Raw genomic sequence first — 24901 nt, forward strand, 5'->3', positions numbered from 1 at the left:
ACAGGCCGCTTCAGCCAATCAGAGGCGGTTTCAAAGCGACTCGATGAAGGCGCTTTTCCGAGGGAGCCAATCAGCGTCGAGAGAGGGAGGGTCGTGGGGGCGACGCTGCTTGCTGCCGGGGAAACGGAGTTCCGATTGCGGACGGATTGTGCCGGTGGACTCGAAACTCCCGCCATTTCGACAAGGAATTAACCTCTTGATTGATCCAGGTTACTTTTTTTGGAACACTTGCTTTATTCTCTCGCCCGGTAACGAGAAGCTCCGGCAGGACGAACATGTTCCGGGTACCGCGGGTCCAACGATAAACGGCCTAGTTTGCCAAGACTTTGGATTCTTCAGCGCGCGCCATAACCTCCTCTGATCTCTGGCGGTTGCCGCGAGTTTGAGTCCCGTGTGTTCTTCCATGTTCACCCGGAGGAGCTGAAAGTTTACTAACTACACGGAGGGACACGTCCGGGCCACCGGCTCTCCATCCGAGGCATTCCCGTGCAGCCAGCATGGCCCCGCTGCCCCCGCGGAGCAGCAGGATGCGATGAGGCGGACAGAAGCGCTCTGTTATTGTTTTGCAACGAGTTAGCATTGCGGCCCGTTTCGCGTTAGCTCGTCGGCTAACGGCCACACGCTGGAGCCGGGCCTGCCGGCGGGAACGTGAGGCGCTGCGATACTTCGGGGACTGATAGCATACATGCTAAGGACCTATCATTCCATATTGTTGTACTAGTTTGTTGACGGTCGATTTAATTCTACCGTCGGGCTCCCCGGGGCCGCTCCGTGCATTCGACATGGCCCCGCTGTTAGGCCGGAAGCCGTATCCGCTGGCTAAGCCGCTAGCCGAGCCACCGGGCCCGGGAGAGGAGGTCTACACCGTGGAGCACACCAAGGAGGCCTTCAGGAACAAAGAGTATCCTTCAGCGTGATGATGCTCGCCTCCTCGAGCCACCCGGCGTGCTGCCTGCGTGACTTAGCCTCCCTGAATGAATATATACTCACGTATTCCCACGCTAAGCGACCGGGGAGCGAACACACCTGCTTTAATGTTACGTGACGTTTGTTTTCTCCGTTTCACGTCCATGAACACAACTGATGACAAGCTAACTAGCTAGCCTAGCCACACACCGCCTAGCGAAGCGGTTAGCCGGTTAGCTCGTAAAGCTAGCCACGTTATAGTATCGTGTATGGCTTATATGTCAATATATAGCGTTATATATGTGTGTAGTTAAAGACAGAGAGACGATAAAGACGTCCTTTCACGTTCATCTGTCAGCTAGCACCAGAGCGGGTAGCCCGCGCCGCTCGCCGTCACGTCACAGGAGCGGCTGCTCCTCCCGGTGAGGACGCCGCTCCGCTGGCCGGAGCTCCCGGCGGCTCGTTTGGGTCAGAGGACTCTGGTCCACTCGAGTCGCGTTGTCACGGCAGCGGGTCTCATGTTGTAAAAGTAACTTTACTGGTTATTCGGCGTCAGTGTTAAAACTTTGAGCGTCAGAAGTCCGAAACTCACATGAAGCCAGTTCTGACCAAACGTGACGCAGTGAGAGCTCACGTTAAAGTGAAGTTGTATTGGCTTTGTCGAAGTTGGGATTAGTTCCAATAATATGTGATTTCCATAGTGGCGGAGAACATGTAATATTTATATAAAGCATTTAAACATCAGTCCTCACCGTGAGGACCAGCTGTGACCACAGGCCTCACTCCCCGTCACCCACAGACACTCGGGTGTACCTTTACTCTAGTTATTAGTTAAAGCTTCTACTCATTGACTACACACGACCACCCATCCTCTTCACCGGGACCCTGCATGGGGTCGCTGTGGGTCTTGATCCAGGTTGCATCACATGTATTCATTCCTCTCTCTTCTCGTTTACCAGCTTCTCACCAGGAATTACACCATTTGTTCAGTTTTTAGAGCTTAGCCGTGCTTTTAGTTTGTTGTACATCTGTTTATTGGACTTCTGCCTCTTTTTTTATGTCCATGTTTGTCTCGTAAATGCTTTAGCTCAGTGGAGTAAGTGTTTCCATGTGAGTTTTTGTGATTTCTTTGACCAAATGCCTCCAGAGAGTTTGAGACGCGCTGAACCCCAGTTGCTTCCCTCGCTTCACACGCAGCCCACTGCTTAAATATAACTAAGGATGGGTTAAATGCAGACTAATTTCCTTCTTGGGGATTAAAAAAAGTGTATCTATTCTATCTATTCTATTCTAAATAGGGTTTAAGTGTTGTGAGTTGTTTGTTTTTTTTTTCAAATGCCTCCAGAGAGTTTGAGACGCGCTTGCAGAGGTACAGCGAGCACATCTGGACATGCAAGAGCACCGGCAGCAGCCAGCTCACTCACAGCGAGGCGTGGGAGGAGGAACAGGAAGTCACCGAACTGTGAGTGTGACGCCCGGGTTCAGTGTGAGGGCCCGGTTCTGTCCAACTAGTGAAACGGAGCCGCGGGTCTAATTAAACTCTGAGGAATACTCGGGTCCAGTTCAGTCGAGGTCAGTGAACTTCATGCTCCCGCTGATTATCTGCCCTCAAAGGCAGATTAGCCTTCATGAATCTCAAGTGCGTTCCCTGTGAAGGTCGTGTGTGTGTGTGTGTGTGTGTGTGTGTGTGTGTGTGTGTGTGTGTGTGTGTGTGTGTGTGTGTGTGTGTGTGTGTGTGTGTGTGTGTGTGTGTGTGTGTGTGTGTGTGTGTGTGTGTGTGTGTGTGTGTGTGTGTGTGTGTGTGTGTGTGTGTGTGTGTGAGAATTGGGCCAAACCATATAGATGTGACCAAGGACTTCTCACGGCTGTATTTAAGCTCCGTCTGATCCATCAGCCAGGAGGTGATGCTCGCTGCCTGACCTCCGTAGCCCCGTTATGTAACGCTCTGACCCCGGGGACCAACTACCTGCAGAAAGCCAAACAATATGAAATGCATCATTTCTGAGAAGAGACCTTAACACCCAGAAGAAACCCAGTTTATGTCTGTTTGCTGAGCATCAAGGGATTAAATGATTGTCCTATTGCACCGTCTGTCGTTGTTTACCTGTCTCCTCCACGCTGACTCCTCTCCAGGCTTCAGGAGGAGTATCCCCAGTGGTTCGAGAAGCCGGTCCTGGAGATGGTCCACCACAACACGGTGTCTCTAGACAAGCTGGTGGAAATGGCCTGGCTCGAAATCCTCACCAAATATGCTGTGGATGAAGAGTGTGACTTCCTGGTCAGTTATTTATCTTTGCATCTGAAGCTCTTGAAGTATGAACATGTTGAGATGAATGTTCTGCATCAGTTGAGAGGCCGTCCTCACAGCTGGGGTTCGAGGAGAACTTCCTCTTGGCGTATTCTGAGATTCTCACAAGACCGTTCACCGTCAGGTGGGGAAGGAGAAGAGCCTGCAGGTGAAGGTGGTGAAGATCCATCCCCTCGACAACCCGGAGGGCGAGTCGGGGGAGAAGAAGCTGGAAGGCGCCTGTGACTCTCCGTCCAGCGACAAGGAGAACGCCAGCCAGGAGAACCAGAGGAAAGAGCCTCCCCCCAGAGAAGAAGACAACCGGCGGGAGAGTCTCAGTGAGTACAGACCCCCGAGCCGGAGTGGTGCATCATGGGTATGACGTGGCGTGAGTTGTGGTGGTAGGACCGGTCTTCATGGAATGTTACGTTTCCACCTGTTTCACAAAGTTTGAACATCTTGTTCTCCACCAAACTCATGTTCACCGTCATGGCCGCCTTCTTAAAGGGCCAGAAACACTTTATAAACTCCTCCAACACATTGGTAAATACCTCTTTGCATTTGATTATTGTTTATTTGAGTGTAGAAATATTGTACATAAGAAAATGTCTCTAATATTACAACATAATTCCATTTAATTTGAAACCTTCAAAATAAATGCGCGGGTAATTTTTCTTCAATTTCTTTAAGAAAAGGGGATCGCGTGTCTTCCAAGCCGTCATGGGCCACATAAGATGATGCGGCGGGCCGGATTTGGCCCGCGGGCCTCGTGTTTGACACCTGTGATCTACACGATGGGCAGGAAAAGGTTATCTTCTTATTATTGTGACGCAACATTGTTTCTCCACCCTTCAGGTGAGCGAGCACGCCGCTCGCCAAGGAAACTTCCCATCGCCTTGAAGGAGGAGAAGAAGAGATGGGTGATGCCCAAATTCCTCCCCCATAAGTACGACGTGAAGCTCGTCAATGAGGACAAGGTGGGTGCTGGTCCCACGGAGCGTGAAGATGGCGGGTCCCTCCGTCAGCGGCTCGTGGTGTTGGAGGTTTGAGGTTCTGCATGTGTCGTAGGTGATCAGCGACGTCCCCGCCGACAGCCTCTACCGGACGGAGCGTCCTCCCACCAAGGAGATCATGCGCTACTTCATCAGGCACTACGCCCTGAGGCTGGGCATGGGCGAGAGCGCCCCCTGGGTGGTGGAGGATGAACTGGTGAAGAAATTTAACTTGCCCAGCAAATTCAGCGACTTTCTTCTGGATCCACACAAGGTACTTCCCTCCTGGTCCCCCATGTCCCTCCTGGTCCCCCCCATGTCCCTCCTGGTCCCCCCATGTCCCTCCTGGTCCCCCCATGTCCCTCCTGGTCCCCCCCATGTCCCTCCTGGTCCCCCATGTCCCTCCTGGTCCCCCCCATGTCCCTCCTGGTCCCCCCCATGTCCCTCCTGGTCCCCCATGTCCCTCCTGGTCCCCCATGTCCCTCCTGGTCCCCCATGTCCCTCCTGGTCCCCCATGTCCCTCCTGGTCCCCCATGTCCCTCCTGGTCCCCCATGTCCCTCCTGGTCCCCCATGTCCCTCCTGGTCCCCCATGTCCCTCCTGGTCCCCCCATGTCCCTCCTGGTCCCCCCATGTCCCTCCTGGTCCCTCCATGTCCCTCCTGGTCCCCCCATGTCCCTCTTGGTCCTCCTGGTCCCTCCATGTCCCTCCTGGTCCCCCCATGTCCCTCCTGGTCCCTCCATGTCCCTCGTGGTCCCCCATGTCCCTCGTGGTCCCCCATGTCCCTCGTGGTCCCCCATGTCCCTCCTGGTCCCCCCATGTCCCTCGTGGTCCCCCCATGTCCCTCGTGGTCCCTCCTGGTCCCGCTTTAAAGACGGCGCTGGTTCTCGTCTCTCACCTTTTCTTTTGCGTCTTCAGTTTTTAGCAGAGAATCCGTCTGCAAAGCGGAAGAGCTTGTCATCTCCAGAGGGAAAACCCAACAAGAGGCCGAAGGCCCCCGACATGCCGGGGGAGGACTCTGGAAACGAGAAGGCCGAGAAGAAGAAGAGGAGGAGAAAGAAGGACTCGTTGGGAATGCCGCTCAGCCCAACCATCTGGGGCCACATGCAGGTGAGATGCCCCTGCTGGACGTTCCTGTGAACACTTTAGGATGTCTCTCTTCTGAAGGTTAACGCTTTGCTTCATGTGCGCCTACGTTCAGAAGATGAATGGCTCTCCACTTAAGATGAAGAACTCCGGAACCCCAAAGAAAGGAGACGGCAAAGGCTCAGCTCCCTCCACGCCCAAGTCCAGCCGGAAGTCCGGGGACAAGAAGGACGGAATGAAGACGGGAAAGAGCGCCGACAAGAAGCTGAACGTCCTCAAAGCGTCCGGGAAGGACGGGAAAGCTGCAGCCAAGAGCCCGAAGATGAAGCAGATGACTCTGCTGCACCTGGCCAAGAGCACGGTGGCCGGCAGCCCCAAGAAGAGGGTCCGCGGCGCCGCCGGCGGCACGGGGACGCCCAAGCTGGGCAAGCCTCTGCACCCCATGGCCCTGCACCTCCTCCGCTACTACAAGGAGAACAAGGGCAAGGAGGACAAGAGGAACTCCCTCTCCTCCCTCATCTCCAAGGCGGCAAAGGCCTTGTCCCCGGAGGACCGGGGCCGGCTGCCGGAGGAGCTCCGGGAGCTGGTGCACAAGCGCTGGGAACTCCTGGAGCAGAAGAAGAGGTGGGCGGCCATGAGCGAGGAGGAGAAGCAGGAGGAGATGAAGAAGAAACGCGAGGAGATCAAGGAGAAGCTGCGCGAGAAGGCCAAAGAGCGGCGGGAGAAGGAGACGCTGGTCCGCCGAGCGCTGTCCCGCCGCTACGAGGACCAGGACATCCGGGGGGGGCGGAGCCTGCCAGGCTTCCGGCTGGTGGACACGCCGGAGGGGCTGCCCAACGCGCTGTTCGGCGACGTGGCCATGGTGGTGGACTTCCTGCACTGCTACGCCGGGCTGCTGATGCCCGACGGCCAGTACCCCGTCACGGCCGTGGCGCTGATGGAGGCGCTGGCGGGCGAGCGCTCCGGCTTCCTGTACCTGAACCGCGTGCTGGTGGTGCTGCTGCAGACGCTGCTGCAGGACGAGCTGGCCGAGGGCTACGGCGAGCTGGACATCCCGCTGTCCGAGATCCCGCTCACCATGCACTCGGCGTCGGAGCTGGCCCGGCTGTGCCTGAGGCCGTGCGACGCCCACGGCGAGGAGAGCAACCGGGGCTCGCTGGACGCCGCGCCGGCCGGCTTCGACGACGTGGTGACCAGCGAGTTCCTGGAGAAGCTGGAGACCGTGGAGGTGTTCGAGCTCGGCCCCGAGGAGAAGGTCGGCCTGCTGGTGGCGCTGTGCCACCGCATCCTCATGACCTACTCGGTGGAGGACCACGTGGACGCCATGCAGCAGCGCTCGGCCGAGGTGTGGAAGGAGCGCCTGGCCGTGCTGAAGGAGGCCAACGACCGCAAGAGGGCCGAGAAGCAGCTGAGGAAGGAGATGGAGGTCAAAGGTGAGACGGAGGGACGAGGGTCATTCAGCGGGTTAAAGCTTAGGAAGACACGCCCCCTAGTGGCCACTCACGGTTATGATCATTAGTGGCGTTTCATTCTATTCTTCGTTGTGTCAATGAATCTAATTTTGAATTCGAAAAAAAAGAAGTTATAATTGTTGTTAGTTGAAACATTTTTATAACTATAAATAACCTCAAAGAAATATGAATACAATTTTGTTTGATTTTTGTAATTAAAAAAATCAAAACACTTTGAATTTGTAGACAAATGGTCTTATTGTCTAATTGTTTAATAGTGTTATTATTGCCATGTTATGCATTAATGGCTCGTACACTGTAAGCCTAAATAAGTATATTTATATTTTAATGAAGGTTAAATGTTCCGTTACACGTTTCACAAAGTGCCTCGTGTCTGTTTCACGTCTCCTGAGTCAGAGGGACATCTCGCCCTCTGTCACCCGTCGTGTTTATTGATCTCTGAACTCGACGCAGCTCCTCCAGCTGATCACGGGTTCTTCAGATCATTTAAATATGAGACGTCTTTATTGATGTCCCAACTCTTACTCTGTTCTTTTCTTCTGGGCTCAAAGGCGAGAAAAAGAAAGACGGAGGTGTGAAGAAGGAGGTGAAGAAGGAAGTGAAGGTGGAGCCTGAGCCGGAGGACATGATCAGCTCGGTGAAGAGCCGGCGGCTCATGAGCATGCAGGCCAAGAAGGAGAAGGAGGAGACGGACCGGCAGAACAAAGGTAGGGGTCACCGGGAGGTCATCGGGAGGTACCATGAGCTCCATGTAGGGGTCATCGGGAGGTACCATGAGCTCCATGTAGGGGTCACCGGGAGGTCATCGGGAGGTACCATGAGCTCCATGTAGGGGTCACCGGGAGGTACCATGAGCTCCATGTAGGGGTCACCGGGAGGTCATCGGGAGGTACCATGAGCTCCATGTAGGGCTCATCGGGAGGTACCATGAGCTCCATGTAGGGGTCATCGGGAGGTACCATGAGCTCCATGTAGGGGTCACCGGGAGGTACCATGAGCTCCATGTAGGGGTCACCGGGAGGTCATCGGGAGGTACCATGAGCTCCATGTAGGGCTCATCGGGAGGTACCATGAGCTCCATGTAGGGGTCACCGGGAGGTACCATGAGCTCCATGTAGGGGTCACCGGGAGGTCATCGGGAGGTACCATGAGCTCCATGTAGGGGTCATCGGGAGGTACCATGAGCTCCATGTAGGGGTCACCGGGAGGTACCATGAGCTCCATGTAGGGGTCACCGGGAGGTACCATGAGCTCCATGTAGGGGTCATCGGGAGGTACCATGAGCTCCATGTAGGGGTCACCGGGAGGTACCATGAGCTCCATGTAGGGGTCACCGGGAGGTACCATGAGCTCCATGTAGGGTTACCGGGAGGTACCATGAGCTCCATGTAGGGGTCACCGGGAGGTACCATGAGCTCCATGTAGGGGTCACCGGGAGGTCATCGGGAGGTACCATGAGCTCCATGTAGGGGTCACTGGGAGGTCATCGGGAGGTACCATGAGCTCAATGTAGGGGTCATCGGGAGGTACCATGAGCTCCATGTAGGGGTCATCGGGAGGTACCATGAGCTCCATGTAGGGGTCATCGGGAGGTACCATGAGCTCCATGTAGGGGTCATCGGGAGGTGCCATGAGCTCCATGTAGGGGTCATCGGGAGGTACCATGAGCTCCATGTAGGGGTCATCGGGAGGTACCATGAGCTCCATGTAGGTGTCATCGGGAGGTACCATGAGCTCCATGTAGGGGTCATCGGGAGGTACCATGAGCTCCATGTAGGGGTCACCGGGAGGTGCCGGGCGTCTCCCACAGCGCTGACGTGTTCCTCCTCCTCAGAGCGCATGGAGAAGGGTGCTGAGGAGGAGCGGGTGCGTAAGCAGCGGGCGTCGGTAGAGAAGGCTTTTCAGGAAGGCATCACCAAGGCCCGCCTCGTCACCCGCAGGACCCCGCTGGGAACGGACCGGAACCACAACCGGTCAGTGCCGACGATCAGCATCCACCCTCCATCTTCATCCTCTTCCTCCATCCTCTTCCTTCACCCTTCATCCTCTTCCTTCCTCCTTCAGTGTCTCCTTTATGCTTTATCAACATGTCTTCTGTGTTGGGTTCAGATATTGGATTTTCTCTGACGTGGTCCCCGGCCTCTACATTGAGAAGGGCTGGGTGCCCGAGAGCATCGAGTACCACTTCGCCCCCCCGCCCGAGGAGGAGGCAGCCGAGGAGGAGGAGGAGGAGGAGGAAGAGGACGGAGAGTCGGCCGCTGCGCAGGATTCACAAGGTACAGTCACCGTTGTGTGTGTGTGTGTCCGTGTCCGTGTGTGTGAGAGAGTGTGTGTCCGTGTGTCCGTGTGTGTGTGTGTCCGTGTGAGTGTCCATATTCGGTCATTTGGATGATGACTGTTTGTGTTCCAGGAGCTGAGAAGGACGATGGCAGCACAGAGGGTGCAGTTGGGGAGGGAGCCCAGCAGGGGGCAGCAGACGTCTGCATAGAAACTACCATTCCTAACCAAGGACAGAACCTCTGGTGAGAGCTCCGGTTCCCTCGCCTCTTCATCCTTCTTCACCTGTACACAATCATCTAAACATCCATCCTGCTGAACTCAGGTTCATCTGTGACAACACGGCGGAGCTGGAGCAGCTGGTGGAGAGCCTCCACCCTCAGGGGGTAAGGGAGAGCAACCTGAAGGCCAAGATCCAGAGCAGGTGAGTCCGCTTCATGAGAGACGATCACTTACGACGAGTCCACGTCTCGAGCGTGAGCCGTTTATAAAGCTTTACACAGATGTGCTTTTATTTTGAAAGGGTTGTGTTTGTATTGGATCAGAACCACAAGAGCGTCTACAGAAAGCATGAGCCACGATGATTTAAGGAGACGGAGCAGACCAGACTGACCCCTCCTCTCCTCAGGTACCAGGACATCCTCCACTCGGTGCACCTGACCCGCAAGGCCAAGCTGGGCCTCCGGACCTGCGACGGCGACTCGGAGCTGCTCAGCTACCTGCGCAGCGACATCCAGGAGGTGGCCTCCCGCCTCCACAAGGGGGGCCTGGGCTACCTGGACGACTACGTCGACCTCGAGGAGCAGGTACGCGCCGGAGGCTCTTCGCCCGCCGGCTTCAGGCTTCAGGCTTCTGAGAGACATGAAGGGACATCCCATAATGTGTGTGTGTGACTCCCAGCTGAAGGACACGGAGGACCTGAAGGCCTTCGGCGAGTGCATCATCACCATCCAGGCCTGCGTCATCAAGAAGTTCCTGCAGGGCTTCATGGCGCCCAAGCAGAAGAAGAAGAAGAGGCAGGCGGGCGAGGAGAGCGGCGGCAGCAAGGCGGAGGAGCTGGACGACGAGAAGCGGCTGGCGGAGGAGGCGCGGGTAAGCCGACGGCGCCCGGCGGGTCCCAGGCGGGTCTCTGGTCCTCCTCTAACCGGGTTCTCCCCAGGTGGCCACGGCGGTGGAGAAGTGGAAGACGGCCCTCCGAGAGGCGCTGACCTTCTCCCGCACGCACGTCCTGCTGGGCATGCTGGACGCCTGCATCAAATGGGACATGTCGGCCGAGAACGCTCGCTGCAAAGTCTGCAGGAGGAAAGGTACGCAGGCCCAGAGCGGCGCCACTCAGGTGTGTGAGGTCTCCCCCTCTGCCCCCCGTCTAGAGCTCAGCCACAACGCGGCTCTGCTGAGGCTGATGGAGTCCAGACCCCCATCCAGACCCCCATCCAGACCCCCCAGCAGGCTCAGGGCTCAGCAGACTGTTAGTGTGAGGCAGGTCTACATGCAGAGCAGGCCCACAGGTGACCCGCTAGAGAAGAGGTGACGTCACTGTGGATAAGAGGTGACGTCACTGTGGATAAGAGGTGATGTCACTGTAAGAGATGATGTCACTGTAAGAGGTGATGTCACTGTAAGAGATGATGTCACTGTTAGAGATGATGTCACTGTAAGAGGTGACGTCACTGTGGATAAGAGGTGATGTCACTGTAAGAGATGATGTCACTGTGGATAAGAGGTGATGTCACTGTAAGAGGTGATGTCACTGTAAGAGATGATGTCACTGTTAGAGATGTCACTGTTAGAGATGATGTCACTGTAAGAGATGATGTCACTGTAAGAGGTGATGTCACTGTTAGAGATGATGTCACTGTTAGAGATGATGTCACTGTAAGAGGTGATGTCACTGTAAGAGGTCATGTCACTGTAAGAGGTGATGTCACTGTAAGAGGTGATGTCACTGTAAGAGATGATGTCACTGTAAGAGGTGATGTCACTGTGGATAAGAGATGATGTCACTGTGGATAAGAGATGATGTCACTGTAAGAGGTGATGTCACTGTAAGAGGTGATGTCACTGTAAGAGGTGACGTCACTAAGAGGTGACGTCACTGTAAGAGGTGATGTCACTGTAAGAGATGATGTCACTAAGATGTGATGTCACTGTAAGAGATGATGTCACTGTGGATAAGAGGCGATGTCACTGTAAGAGGCGATGTCACTGTAAGAGGTGATGTCACTGTAAGAGGTGATGTCACTGTTAGAGATGATGTCACTGTAACAGGTGATGTCACTGTAAGAGGCGATGTCACTGTAAGAGATGATGTCACTGTAAGAGGTGATGTCACTGTTAGAGGTGATGTCACTGTAAGAGGTGATGTCACTGTAAGAGATGATGTCACTGTAAGAGGTGATGTCACTGTTAGAGATGATGTCACTGGACGCGTCGAAAAAATTCTCTACGCGTCTGACGCAGCAGTCTCGACGCGCGTCGAAAAAAGGGTGTTCACACCAGATGCGTCGGGGGCGGAGTCATAAATGAGTCGAGGAACGACAGGACCGCAGAGTACTTCCACTTTAGTGGACCGAGCTGCACTCCCACTGCTCTCTCTCTCTTCTTCTCTCTTTGATACGTGTCTCTGAGACTTTTCCACCTCCGGCGGCAGATCTCCTGCCATGAAACACGTATGCCGGCGGTTGGTTGATAGTAAAGTACAACAAATAGCGAGAATAAAAGCAAATACATACATTCAAAACTTACCAGGTAGTCCCACGGCTTCTCCGACCTTGTTCCACGCTTTATCTTTATCGCTCCGGTTTCGGTAAGCATAAAGAGTCGTGTCATAAAGTTCGGGGTGCCCACAGACGGCGACAATAATCTTTTCCTCCATTTTTTAAACCGGCAGGACGATGACGAGCGGAGCTGCTCAACGCTGATTGGCTGACGCAACTATGACTCACGCGTTTTTGCTGCCGGAGTTGGGAAATTTCAACTTGCGCATCAACGAGCTGCGTCTGACGCGCTGCTCGCTGGAAAATACGCAGCTACGCCGCTTCGACGCAGCTTTGCATTGACTTAACATGTAATCTCGATGCGCGTCTAAATTTTGACGCGTCCGGTGTGAACACACCATTAGAGATGATGTCACTGTAAGAGGTGATGTCACTGTTAGAGATGATGTCACTGTTAGAGATGATGTCACTGTAAGAGGTGATGTCACTGTAAGAGGTGATGTCACTGTTAGAGGTGATGTCACTAAGAGGTCATGTCACTGTAAGAGGTGATGTCACTGTAAGAGGTCATGTCACTGTAAGAGGTGATGTCACTGTAAGAGGTGATGTCACTGTAAGAGGTGATGTCACTGTAAGAGGTGATGTCACTGTTAGAGATGTCACTGTTAGAGATGATGTCACTGTAAGAGGTGATGTCACTGTAAGAGGTGATGTCACTGTAAGAGATGATGTCACTGTAAGATGATGTCACTGTAAGAGGTCATGTCACTGTAAGAGGTGATGTCACTGTAAGAGGTCATGTCACTGTAAGAGGTGATGTCACTGTAAGAGGTGATGTCACTGTTAGAGGTGATGTCACTAAGAGGTCATGTCACTGTAAGAGGTCATGTCACTGTAAGAGGTGATGTCACTGTAAGAGGTCATGTCACTGTAAGAGGTGATGTCACTGTAAGAGGTGATGTCACTGTAAGAGGTGATGTCACTGTAAGAGGTGATGTCACTGTTAGAGATGTCACTGTTAGAGATGATGTCACTGTAAGAGGTGATGTCACTGTAAGAGATGATGTCACTGTAAGAGGTGATGTCACTGTAAGAGGTGATGTCACTGTAAGAGGTGATGTCACTGTAAGAGATGATGTCACTGTTAGAGATGATGTCACTGTAAGATGATGTCACTGTAAGAGGTGATGTCACTGTAAGAGATGATGTCACTGTTAGAGATGTCACTGTTAGAGATGATGTCACTGTAAGAGGTGATGTCACTGTTAGAGATGATGTCACTGTAAGAGGTGATGTCACTGTAAGAGGTCATGTCACTGTAAGAGATGATGTCACTGTAAGTCACTGTAAGAGATGATGTCACTGTAAGAGGTGATGTCACTGTAAGAGGTGATGTCACTGTAAGAGATGATGTCACTGTAAGAGGTGATGTCACTGTAAGAGGTCATGTCACTGTAAGAGGTCATGTCACTGTAAGAGGTCATGTCACTGTAAGAGGTGATGTCACTGTAAGAGATGATGTCACTGTAAGAGGTGATGTCACTGTAGATAAGAGATGACGTCACTGTTAGAGATGATGTCACTGTAAGAGGTGATGTCACTGTAAGAGGTGATGTCACTGTAAGAGGTCATGTCACTGTAAGAGGTGATGTCAATAAGAGGTGATGTCACTGTAAGAGGTGATGTCACTGTAAGAGATGATGTCACTGTAAGAGGTCATGTCACTGTAAGAGGTGATGTCAATAAGAGGTGATGTCACTGTGGATAAGAGATGATGTCACTGTTAGAGGTGATGTCACTGTGGATAAGAGATGATGTCACTGTAAGAGGTGATGTCACTGTAAGAGGTGATGTCACTGTAAGAGGTCATGTCAATAAGAGGTGATGTCACTGTAAGAGGTGATGTCACTGTAAGAGGTGATGTCACTAAGAGGTGATGTCACTGTGGATAAGAGGTGATGTCACTAAGAGGTGATGTCACTAAGAGGTGATGTCACTAAGAGGTGATGTCACTGTAAGAGGTGATGTCACTAAGAGGTGATGTCACTGTAAGAGGTGATGTCACTAAGAGGTGATGTCACTGTTAGAGATGATGTCACTGTAAGAGGTGATGTCACTGTTAGAGGTGATGTCACTGTAAGAGGTGATGTCACTGTAAGAGGTGATGTCACTGTAAGAGATGATGTCACTGTAAGAGTTGATGTCACTGTAAGAGGTGATGTCACTAAGAGGTGATGTCACTGTTAGAGATGATGTCACTGTTAGAGATGATGTCACTGTAAGAGGTGATGTCACTGTTAGAGGTGATGTCACTGTAAGAGATGATGTCACTGTAAGAGGTGATGTCACTGTTAGAGATGATGTCACTGTAAGAGATGATGTCACTGTAAGAGGTGATGTCACTGTAAGAGGTGATGTCACTGTAAGAGGTGATGTCACTGTAAGAGGTGATGTCACTGTAAGAGGTGATGTCACTGTAAGAGGTGATGTCACTGTAAGAGGTGATGTCACTGTAAGAGGTGATGTCACTGTAAGAGGTGATGTCACTGTAAGAGGTGATGTCACTGTAAGAGGTGATGTCAATAAGAGGTGATGTCACTGTAAGAGGTGATGTCACTGTAAGAGGTGATGTCACTAAGAGGTGATGTCACTAAGAGGTGATGTCACTAAGAGGTGATGTCACTGTGGATAAGAGGTGATGTCACTGTAAGAGGTGATGTCACTGTAAGAGGTGATGTCACTAAGAGGTGATGTCACTGTTAGAGATGTTGTCACTGTAAGAGGTGATGTCACTGTAAGAGGTGATGTCACTGTAAGAGGTGATGTCACTGTAAGAGGTGATGTCACTGTAAGAGATGATGTCACTGTAACAGGTGATGTCACTGTAAGAGGTGATGTCACTAAGAGGTGATGTCACTGTTAGAGATGATGTCACTGTTAGAGATGATGTCACTGTAAGAGGTGATGTCACTGTTAGAGGTGATGTCACTGTAAGAGGTGATGTCACTGTAAGAGATGATGTCACTGTAAGAGATGATGTCACTGTAAGAGGTGATGTCAGTGTAAGAGATGATGTCACTAAGAGGTGATGTCACTGTAAGATATGATGTCACTGTTTCTGAGGTGATGTCACGAGCTGACGCTCCTCTGGTTCTGACGCTCCTCTGTGGTTCTGACGCTCCTCTGTGGTTCTGACGGTCCTCTGTGGTTCTGACGCTCCTCTGTGGTTCTGACGCTCTTCTCTGGTTCTGACGCTCCTCTGTGGTTCTGACGCTCCTCTGTGGTTCTGACGCTCCTCTCTGGTTCTGACGCTCCTCTCTGGTTCTGACGCTCCTCTGTGGTTCTGACGCTCCTCTGTGGTTCTGTTCCAGGTGACGATGAGAAGCTGATCCTGTGTGACGAGTGCAACAAGGCCTTCCACCTGTTCTGCCTGCGCCCGGCGCTGTACGGCATCCCCACCGGGGAGTGGCTATGCCCGGCCTGCCAGCCCACGGTGGCCCGGCGGGGGTCCCGGTCCAGGTGACGCCTCCTTGTGGTCGCGCCGATTCAGGAGGAGACGCTCGCCGAGGGAAGACTTCCTGATCGTCCATCTCTTTATTACAGGAACTACAACCAGGACACGGAAGAAGAGGAAGACGAGGAGGAGTCAGAGAAGGAGGAGTCAGAGGAGGAGTCAGAGGAGGAGAACGACTACAAGGCCACGGGTCACAGCTGTGAGTACCAGAGGATGATGCAACGCCTAACGGACCGGTGACGTCATCGACGAGCGGGGTGACGCGGGCGGTGACGCTGACGCGACGCGGTGACGTGACGCGGTGGCGTGACGCGGTGACGCGGGCGGTGACGCTGGGCGGTGACGCGTGGCGCGCGCGGTGACGCGGGCGTGACGGTGGCGTGACGCTGTGCGTGACGCGCGTGACGCGGGCGCGGCGGCGGTGTGACGCGTGGCGGTGACGCTGGCGTGGCGTGACGCGGTGACGTGACGGTGACGCGCGGTGGCGTGACGCTGGGCGTGACGCACGCGTGCGTGACGCGGTGACGCGACGCGGGGCGGTGACGCGGGGCGGTGACGTGACGGTGGCGTGACGCGGCGGTGTGACGACGCTGGGCGGTGACGCGTGACGCGGACGTGACGGTGACGTGACGGGCGGTGGCGTGACGCGGGCGGTGACGGCGGGCGTGACGCGCGGTGGCGGGCGGTGACGCGGGGCGGTGGCGTGACGCGGGCCGGTGACGTGACGTGGCGTGACGCGGGGCGGTGACGCGGCGGTGGCGTGACGCGGGCGGTGACGCGTGGACGGGCGTGACGCTGGGCGGTGGCGTGACGCGTGGCGGCGGTGACGTGACGCGGGGCGGTGCGGCGTGGCGGGCGGTGGCGGCGCGGTGGCGTGACGCGGGCGGTGACGTGACGGCGTGACGCGGGCGGTGGCGTGACGCGTGGCGTGGCGTGACGCGGGCGTGACGCTGGGCGTGACGCGGGCGGTGGCGTGACGCGCGTGACGGTGGCGGTGACGCGGTGCGGACGGTGGCGTGACGCGGGGCGGTGGCGTGACGCGGTGACGCGGGGCGGTGACGTGACGGTGGCGTGACGCGGGGCGGTGACGTGACGCGGTGGCGTGACGCGGGGCGGTGACGCGGTGGCGTGACGCGGGGCGGTGACGCGGTGACGCGGGCGTGGCGGCGGCGTGACGCGGGCGGTGGCGTGACGACGTGACGCGGTGGCGTGACGCGGTGACGTGACGCGGTGACGTGACGCGGGGCGGTGACGCGGTGGCGTGACGTGGTGGCGTGACGCGGGCCGGTGACGTGACGGGCGGTGGCGTGGGCGTGACGTGGCGTGACGTGACGGGGCGGTGGCGCGGGCGTGGCGGCGTGGCGGTGACGCGTGACGCTGGGCGTGCGGCGGTGGCGTGACGCGGTGACGTGACGCGGGGCGGTGACGCGGTGGCGTGACGCGGTGACGTGACGCGGGGCGGTGGTGACGTGACGCGGGGCGGTGACGCGGGGCGGTGGCGTGACGCGGGGCGGTGACGCGGGGCGGTGACGCGGGGCGGTGGCGTGACGCGGTGACGTGACGCGGTGACGTGACATGAGCAAGTTGCTGCCTTATCACCTATATTCCTAGAGCAGACGACTTGCTGATCTCGTCTTATGACCAGAGGACTTTCCTCCTTCCACGTAGTTTCCCACTCTCCTCTGCGACTCTCACGCCGCTGTTCCCTCAAGTATTCGCTTCGCTCATGCGGTTACAGACCTGTAGTTTCTGGATGCGCACAACCAGGACCAATATTGAACAGTTATGAAGTGTTCGGGTCCGGTGTACTGCCCTTGCCAAGGGAATGTTACCAGAGGGATAGTCGAAGATCTTTTGTCTTAGTCGGTAGGTGGAGCAGGGCTTGCGTGGCTCTCGGATTACCGTGATCTGCGATATCTCTCACAAGCCGCCGTGAGCAGGCCGAGTTGATGGCATGTCTGGGCACCCGCTGTCACTGTGCCCAGACACTTGGTCGCCATCCCTCGACGGACTTCCCACTTGGTCGCACCGATCCACACCTCTCGTTCAATAGGCATGGGGGTGACCAACGGTCTGTATAGCGGGTAGGACTCCCGCTTCATGTGATCAAACCTTGAGCCAGACATCATTTAGGTACCACTGACAGACGCCCAAGCCTAGGACCAGGCCCGGGGTAGGTAATCGGGAGAATCGGGAGAGTTCCCGGTGGGCCGCTTCACTTCTGGGCCGGTCGAGAATTGTATTTGTTGACATTTGTCACGTTCGTCCATCTTCTCTTAAAGTGGGTTAAACACGTTCTGCATTCTGACACCGCAGCCTCTGCATGGGTTGTACCATGCGAGGAAGTTCACCCCTCCCAAATAATAGAGTTGGTTCTGTCCATTATGGAACCAACCAACTCAATTTGGGAGAGGAGCACTTCCTAATCGAGTTGGTTCGGCCCTTCGCGGTCTTTTCCAAAAAGTTTTTTCAGCTACCGATAGCTGGGCCGGCCCGACCGTAACGATACGCGTCAGGGAGGAAGAGGGCAGGAGGGGCTGGAAAAGCCAGGTTGAAAAAAAGAAAGGCATTGGAGGAGGATGCTGCCAAATGTGCCAAGCTTACCGATTTATTTTCAAGAGGACAAACACAAGTGGCAACTGGTAAAGAGAGACAAAGGCCTAATGATGAGCAACATAACTATTCGGCTAACGTAGCCTTGATTAATACACTGTCACATTCATTGAATGTATTTAAACTCTAAATCTGTCCTTCTGGTCACATGACATCTATTGTTCTGTCCATCCTGGAGAGGATCCTCCTCTGTTGCTCTCCTCCAGGTTTCTTCCCTTTTGTTTCCCCCTGAAGGGTTATTTGGGAGTTTTTCCTGGTCCGATGTGAGGTTTTGGGGCAGGGATGTCTATGTGTACAGATTGTAAAGCACTCCGAAACAAATTTGTAATTTGTGAAATTGGGCTACACAAATAAACTGAATTGAATTGAATAGCGTTGTCAACCTATTCCCAAGCAAAATATTGATGAAAAATGATGAGCCCGACATTTGCAATGAGGAGGCCATGACGACAGGGACAGGTAGAGAGGATAACAGAGGAAACAATATGAATTTAAGTTATATATTCTAAGAAAGAGCAGTATATGACAGTACTTGATGAACCAATATGCATTGTTTGCTCAGAAGTGGGTGTAGTAAAGGAGTAAATCACCACTATATAATACTCATGCAGCAAAATGATAATGACCATGATAATGACCATGATCATGATCATGACCATAACAATGACCATGACCATGACGGCCCCCATGAGGTCTCACTCCAACAAATCTGGCCTACTGCCTAATCTGAGTCTGACACCCCTGCTACGCCCTTCTGCCTTTTTTAATGTTATGCATATTTTTTGTTAACTTCTCATCTTAAGTGGATTATTATTGTTGTATTTAACCTTTACATTATTTGTTGGACCATGGTATTAATAAGAGAACTACAGGATAGTAAGAGCTGAACTGTTGCTTCATTTATCCAATTTCCACTACCATGAAAAAAGTGGGCTGGTCTTGAGCCTGAAATTCCCGGGCTGAAAAGTGGCCCCACTCCGGCCCTGCCTAGGACCTATACAGGAGTACTGCACAGCCCACCGGACCCGGCGCCCATCGCTTCCCCATTTTCTGCCCGCTCAGACTAGGTTGGACCGGTCCGTGTTTTCTGTACTTCAAGAGACGGAGGCAGGACACTACGAATCTCATAAGAGGCGGAATCAACCTCCATCAGAGAGCTCACCTACTCTCTGATTTCTTTACATGGCACACCGAGGCAGGCCCTCAACCGCTGAGGCCTGGGGAAATTATGTGTCTCTTTAGCCGCAAATGCTGCAAATGCGTTACCGCGGACCACCACGCGGAGGCGAGACACAACCGACGAGAGATGGAACTTATCTCTCTGATCGACTTGGCCAGGATGGGAACTCCTTTTGCGACCTTCGCGATGCTTTGTTTTAATTAAACAGTCGGATTCCCCTGGTGACGTGACGCGGGGCGGTGACGCGGAGCGGTGACGTGACGCGGGGCGCTTCGTTCACATATTCAACATATTTGTTATATTTCTTCCTCGCAGTGAGACCGAGGAAGAAGAACAAGCCCTCGTCTTCATCGCGGCAGAAGGTTTCAAAAAGCAAAGCCAGGAAGTCGACGTCCTCCAAGCCGCCGAGGTCCGGCCCCGCCAGCCCGGCAGACATCGAGGAGCTGGTGAGGACCCTCGGGTTAGGATGTAGAGCGACGCATCCTGATGGTTACTGATGTCGGTGCTGGTGTCTGCAGGTCAGACAGAGCTCCCAGAGCGGCGTGCGCAGGCAGGTGGTGGAGCTGGAGAAGTGCGAAGAAATCCTCAAGAAACTGATCAAGTTCCGCTACAGCTGGCCCTTCAGGTGAGAACCAGGAGCCGCTCTATGTTCACATGGAGTCGCTCTATGGTCACATGGAGACGCTCTATGTTCACATGGAGTCGCTCTATGGTCACATGGAGACGCTCTATGTTCACACGGAGTCGCTCTATGTTCACATGGAGTCGCTCTATGTTCACATGGAGACGCTCTATATTCACACGGAGTCGCTCTATGTTCACACGCTCTATGTTCACATGGAGTCGCTCTATGTTCACATGGAGTCGCTCTATGGTCACATGGAGACGCTCTATGTTCACACGGAGTCACTCTATGTTCACACGGAGACGCTCTATATTCACACGCTCTATGTTCACATGGAGTCGCTCTATGTTCACATGGAGACGCTCTATGTTCACACGGAGTCGCTCTATGTTCACACGCTCTATGTTCACACGGAGTCGCTCTATGTTCACATGGAGACGCTCTATGTTCACACGGAGACGCTTTGTTCACACGGAGTCACTCTATGTTCATGTAGACGCTCTATGTTCACATGGAGATGCTCTATGTTCACACGGAGTCGCTCTATGTTCACATGGAGATGCTCTATGTTCACATGGAGTCGCTCTATGTTCACATGGAGTCGCTCTATGTTCACACGGAGACGCTCTATGTTCACACGGAGTCGCTCTATGTTCACACGGAGTCGCTCTATGTTCACACGGAGACGCTCTATGTTCACACGGAGTCGCTCTATGTTCACACGGAGACGCTCTATGTTCACATGGAGTCGCTCTATGTTCACATGGAGACGCTCTGTTCACACGGAGACGCTCTATGTTCACACGGAGACGCTCTATGTTCACACGGAGATGCTCTATGTTCACACGGAGACGCTCTATGTTCACACGGAGACGCTCTATGTTCACACGGAGATGCTCTATGTTCACACGGAGACGCTCTATGTTCACACGATGTTCACATGGAGACGCTCTATGTTCACACGGAGACGCTCTATGTTCACACGGAGATGCTCTATGTTCACACGGAGACGCTCTATGTTCACACGGAGATGCTCTATGTTCACACGGAGACGCTCTATGTTCACACGGAGTCGCTCTATGTTCACACGGAGACGATCTATGTTCACACGGAGACGATCTATGTTCACACGGAGACGATCTATGTTCACACGGAGACGCTCTATGTTCACATGGAGACGCTCTATGTTCACACGGAGACGCTCTGTTCACACGGAGTCGCTCTATGTTCACATGGAGTCGCTCTATGTTCACATGGAGACGCTCTATGTTCACACGGAGTCGCTCTATGTTCACACGGAGTCGCTCTATGTTCACATGGAGTCGCTCTATGTTCACACGGAGACGCTCTATGTTCACACGGAGACGCTCTATGTTCACACGGAGTCGCTCTATGTTCACACGGAGTCGCTCTATGTTCACACGGAGTCGCTCTATGTTCATGGAGACGCTCTATGTTCACATGGAGATGCTCTATGTTCACACGGAGACGCTCTATGTTCATGGAGACGCTCTATGTTCACATGGAGATGCTCTATGTTCACACGGAGACGCTCTATGTTCACACGGAGACGCTCTATGTTCACACGGAGTCGCTCTATGTTCACACGGAGACGATCTATGTTCACACGGAGACGATCTATGTTCACACGGAGACGCTCTATGTTCACATGGAGACGCTCTATGTTCACACGGAGACGCTCTGTTCACACGGAGTCGCTCTATGTTCATGGAGACGCTCTATGTTCACATGGAGATGCTCTATGTTCACATGGAGTCGCTCTATGTTCACATGGAGTCGCTCTATGTTCACACGGAGTCGCTCTATGTTCACATGGAGTCGCTCTATGTTCACATGGAGTCGCTCTATGTTCACACGGAGACGCTCTATGTTCACACGGAGACGCTCTATGTTCACACGGAGTCGCTCTATGTTCACACGGAGTCGCTCTATGTTCACACGGAGTCGCTCTATGTTCACATGGAGTCGCTCTATGTTCACATGGAGATGCTCTATGTTCACACGGAGTCGCTCTATGTTCACATGGAGATGCTCTATGTTCACACGGAGACGCTCTATGTTCATGGAGACGCTCTATGTTCACATGGAGATGCTCTATGTTCACATGGAGTCGCTCTATGTTCACACGGAGACGCTCTATGTTCACACGGAGTCGCTCTATGTTCACACGGAGTCGCTCTATGTTCATGGAGATGATCTATGTTCACACAGAGTCGCTCTATGTTCACATGGAGATGCTCTATGTTCACACGGAGTCGCTCTATGTTCACGGAGTCTATGTTCACGGAGTCTCTCTGTTCACGGAGACGCTCTATGTTCACACGGAGTCGCTCTATGTTCATGGAGACACTCTATGTTCACATGGAGATGCTCTATGTTCACACGGAGTCGCTCTATGTTCACGGAGTCTCTCTATGTTCATGGAGATGCTCTATGTTCACACGGAGTCGCTCTATGTTCACGGAGTCGCTCTATGTTCATGGAGACGCTCTATGTTCACATGGAGTCGCTCTATGTTCACACGGAGTCGCTCTATGAACTACATCCATCTATCTTCTTCCACCTCGTTTGTGGTAGTAAATAACCAGTTCCCACAATGCATTGCTGCGGAGCAGGGAGCCCGTGTCGGCAGAGGAGGCCGAGGACTACCTGGACATCATTTCCCAGCCCATGGACTTCAGCTCCATGCTGGCGAAGCTGCGCCGGGCGTTGTACCGACACCCTCAGGACTTCCTGGAGGACCTGAAGCTGGTGTTCTCCAACGCGGAGCGGTACAACCGGCCGGGCAGCGGCGTGCTGCTCTGCCTGAGCCGCACGGAGCGCAGCTTCACCGAGCTGCTCGCCAAGCTGCTGCCCGGCCGCGCCTACCTGCGGCGCCGCGCGCGCAAACGCATCAGCCAGGCGCCCGCCACGTCGGAGGAGGAGGAGGAGGAGGAGGAGGAGGAGGAGGAGGAGGAGGAGGAGGAGGAGGAGGAGGAGGAGGAGGAACCAAAGAAAAAAATGCAGAACGGCAAATCGAACGGAAAGAAAAGCAGAAATGCTCGAGGACGAAGAGAGGAGGAGAGTGAGGAGGAGGAGGAGGAGGAAGAAGAAGATGATGGCGGCCAGAGGAGGAGTAAGAGGACCTCCACCGCCTCAGGTAGGAGGGATTACAGGGAGCAGGAGAGCGACGGCGAGCAGGACACTCGGAGAACTCGTCAGCGAGGGGGGCGGGGCCTCGAGGGGGGGGCGGGCCGCCAGCAGGACCTGTCCTCCAATCAGCAGCAGCGACATTCCAAGAGACAGAAACGCTCATGAGGTCCACGGAGTCGTCGTTGTTGTTTGTTGTCTCTTTGCTTTCACATTTCTGTCCCGCTGTTCTAGAAGTGATCAAGATCCTCCTCTTCCTCCCTCTTCCTCCCTCCTCCTCACAGCGAGCGGGACTTAACCCTCAGACGGACTTCTCTCTCTCTCTCTTTCTTCTGTTTTTGAATTTTTTTTCATATTTTGAAAAACGACAAAAGAGAACCGATTTATATTTGTACGTCATCTTTCTGCTTATTTTTTCAACCAAGAAATTGAGATACGGAGATGAGGGATGGATCCTCGTCGCTCTTGATACTCTTTGATTTGACATCACACACACACGCGTGTCGTTGACTGGGAGGTGGCCTCCATGTAGCCGAGCCCCTCTGGGAACTCTTTGTTTACCGCTCTCTCTCCAGGTCTTCAGGTCTCATGTGGTCCTCCTGCCAGAGGTCTGGTAAAGCTCTTGGACCCCGTAGTGTACGACTCTAAAGAAGCGGTACCTCTCGTCACTCCAGTGTCACGTCGTCATTATTAATACTTTATTATTTTCATGCCGCTGCAGGTCGTCGTTGGAATTATGAAACGCAAACGTGACTTTAGTTTAAAGAAAATGGGCTTTTCTGAATATTTGATATTTCCGTTTGCACATTTGGTTTTGTAAACGAAGACTTGTTGATCTTAATCATTAAATACATGTTGAGGCTCCTCCTACTTCTCATTTATAATTTAGTCTTACAAAACTTTAAAACCCTCTGAGGGTCAAACGGCTCCTGAAGGCGGCCCTGCGCCCCCCGGTTCAGCCACCAGGGGGCGCTGTCGCCCTCTGACGGCACGCAGGAGCTTCCTGCTGGACTAACTCCACGACTTGATTCATAATAACTTCACATTTAGAAAGTGCAGTTAGTGGTGAGGTTCCAGGATAGATAGATATTATAATATATATATATCCGTATCTCCTGCCAGGCTCTGGTGGTTTCACCGTCTCTTCTGATTCTCTCGTCCTCTGATTGTTTTCACCCGTTCTTCTTTTCTTTGACTCCTTCGTTTAAATCTCTGAACTCTTTTGGACAAACAAAAGCTGACGACCTTCTCAAGTTGAGAGCCGACTGTAAATGCTTTCTTTGTTCTTTCAGGGAACTCTAAAGTCTTTTACACTTCCTGTTTTATATATATATATATATTTATAGTCTGGGAGGTGAGGAAGATTCTCTTGTAAAGAATTTCCAATAAAGGCTTTGGACAAGACGCTTCCCAGTTTATTCTCTTTAATACAATGAAGCTCTTCTCTCGGGTTAATGAGGTTTAAATGTTTAAACTCTCAAGTGATGTCGTTCCTCAGAGGAACTGAAGGTTAAAGTGGACTCTTCATCTGAGCTAAGGAGCTATATTAATATTAATGTTGACAGAGCGACAGGATTTAACCTCAGGGTCTTAAATCCTGAGCTGCATGAGGTGGGAGATGCTGCTCTGGGGAAGGAGAGGCGATGGATACCTGCCACTGTAATAACAATAATCAGGTCATAATAACAATCAGGTAATACTAATGAGGTAATAATTGGATAATAATAATAATAATCAGGTAATAATGAGGTAATATCTCCTGTGGGCTGAATGATCAGACGTCTCTGGATTAGTTCAGACTGGATTCAGACTTCAGGATTCACTCTGCTAGGTTTCTGAAAATGAAATCAAATGTTGGTAATTAGCATGAAGAATTATTAAATACAATTAAACTGACCATCTGCATTTCAAAATAAAAGCCTGTGGTTCCTGTCCATCGTGCAGCGTTAAAAGAAGTCAGAGGTTCGGAGGTCCAGACCCTCAGGCCTCCAGTTAGAATACTTCATCTCTTTATCTCTTTATACCTTCATCTCTTCATCTCTTTATACCTTTATACCTTCATCTCTTTATCTCTTTATACCTTC

The 24901-nt window shown here is 52.9% G+C and overlaps 1 protein-coding gene across 3 annotated transcripts; it reads left to right on the forward strand.

Annotated features, from left to right (window-relative positions):
* On the forward strand, positions 1–24221 carry baz1b (bromodomain adjacent to zinc finger domain, 1B). 3 transcript variants are annotated; one of them, XM_056440893.1, is made up of 21 exons: positions 1–901; positions 2252–2368; positions 3040–3184; positions 3339–3531; positions 4049–4170; positions 4262–4459; positions 5102–5293; positions 5385–6702; positions 7293–7448; positions 8576–8714; positions 8851–9017; positions 9152–9263; positions 9344–9442; positions 9647–9824; positions 9919–10110; positions 10178–10325; positions 15107–15254; positions 15339–15448; positions 19358–19488; positions 19561–19667; positions 22304–24221. In XM_056440893.1, exons 1-21 carry the CDS (start codon positions 783–785, stop codon positions 22983–22985), a joined length of 4773 nt encoding a protein of 1590 aa, XP_056296868.1. In that variant the 5' UTR covers positions 1–782; the 3' UTR covers positions 22986–24221. The 3 variants fall into 3 exon arrangements, with proteins under 3 accessions (XP_056296868.1, XP_056296871.1, XP_056296869.1); XM_056440896.1 differs by having other exon boundaries at positions 8–901; positions 22266–22396; XM_056440894.1 differs by lacking the exon at positions 1–901 and adding an exon at positions 951–1834.
* Positions 24222–24901: the final 680 nt, after the last annotated feature.

This window comes from Pseudoliparis swirei, chromosome 20, assembly GCF_029220125.1.
Source record: "Pseudoliparis swirei isolate HS2019 ecotype Mariana Trench chromosome 20, NWPU_hadal_v1, whole genome shotgun sequence".
Classification (NCBI taxonomy): domain Eukaryota; kingdom Metazoa; phylum Chordata; class Actinopteri; order Perciformes; family Liparidae; genus Pseudoliparis; species Pseudoliparis swirei.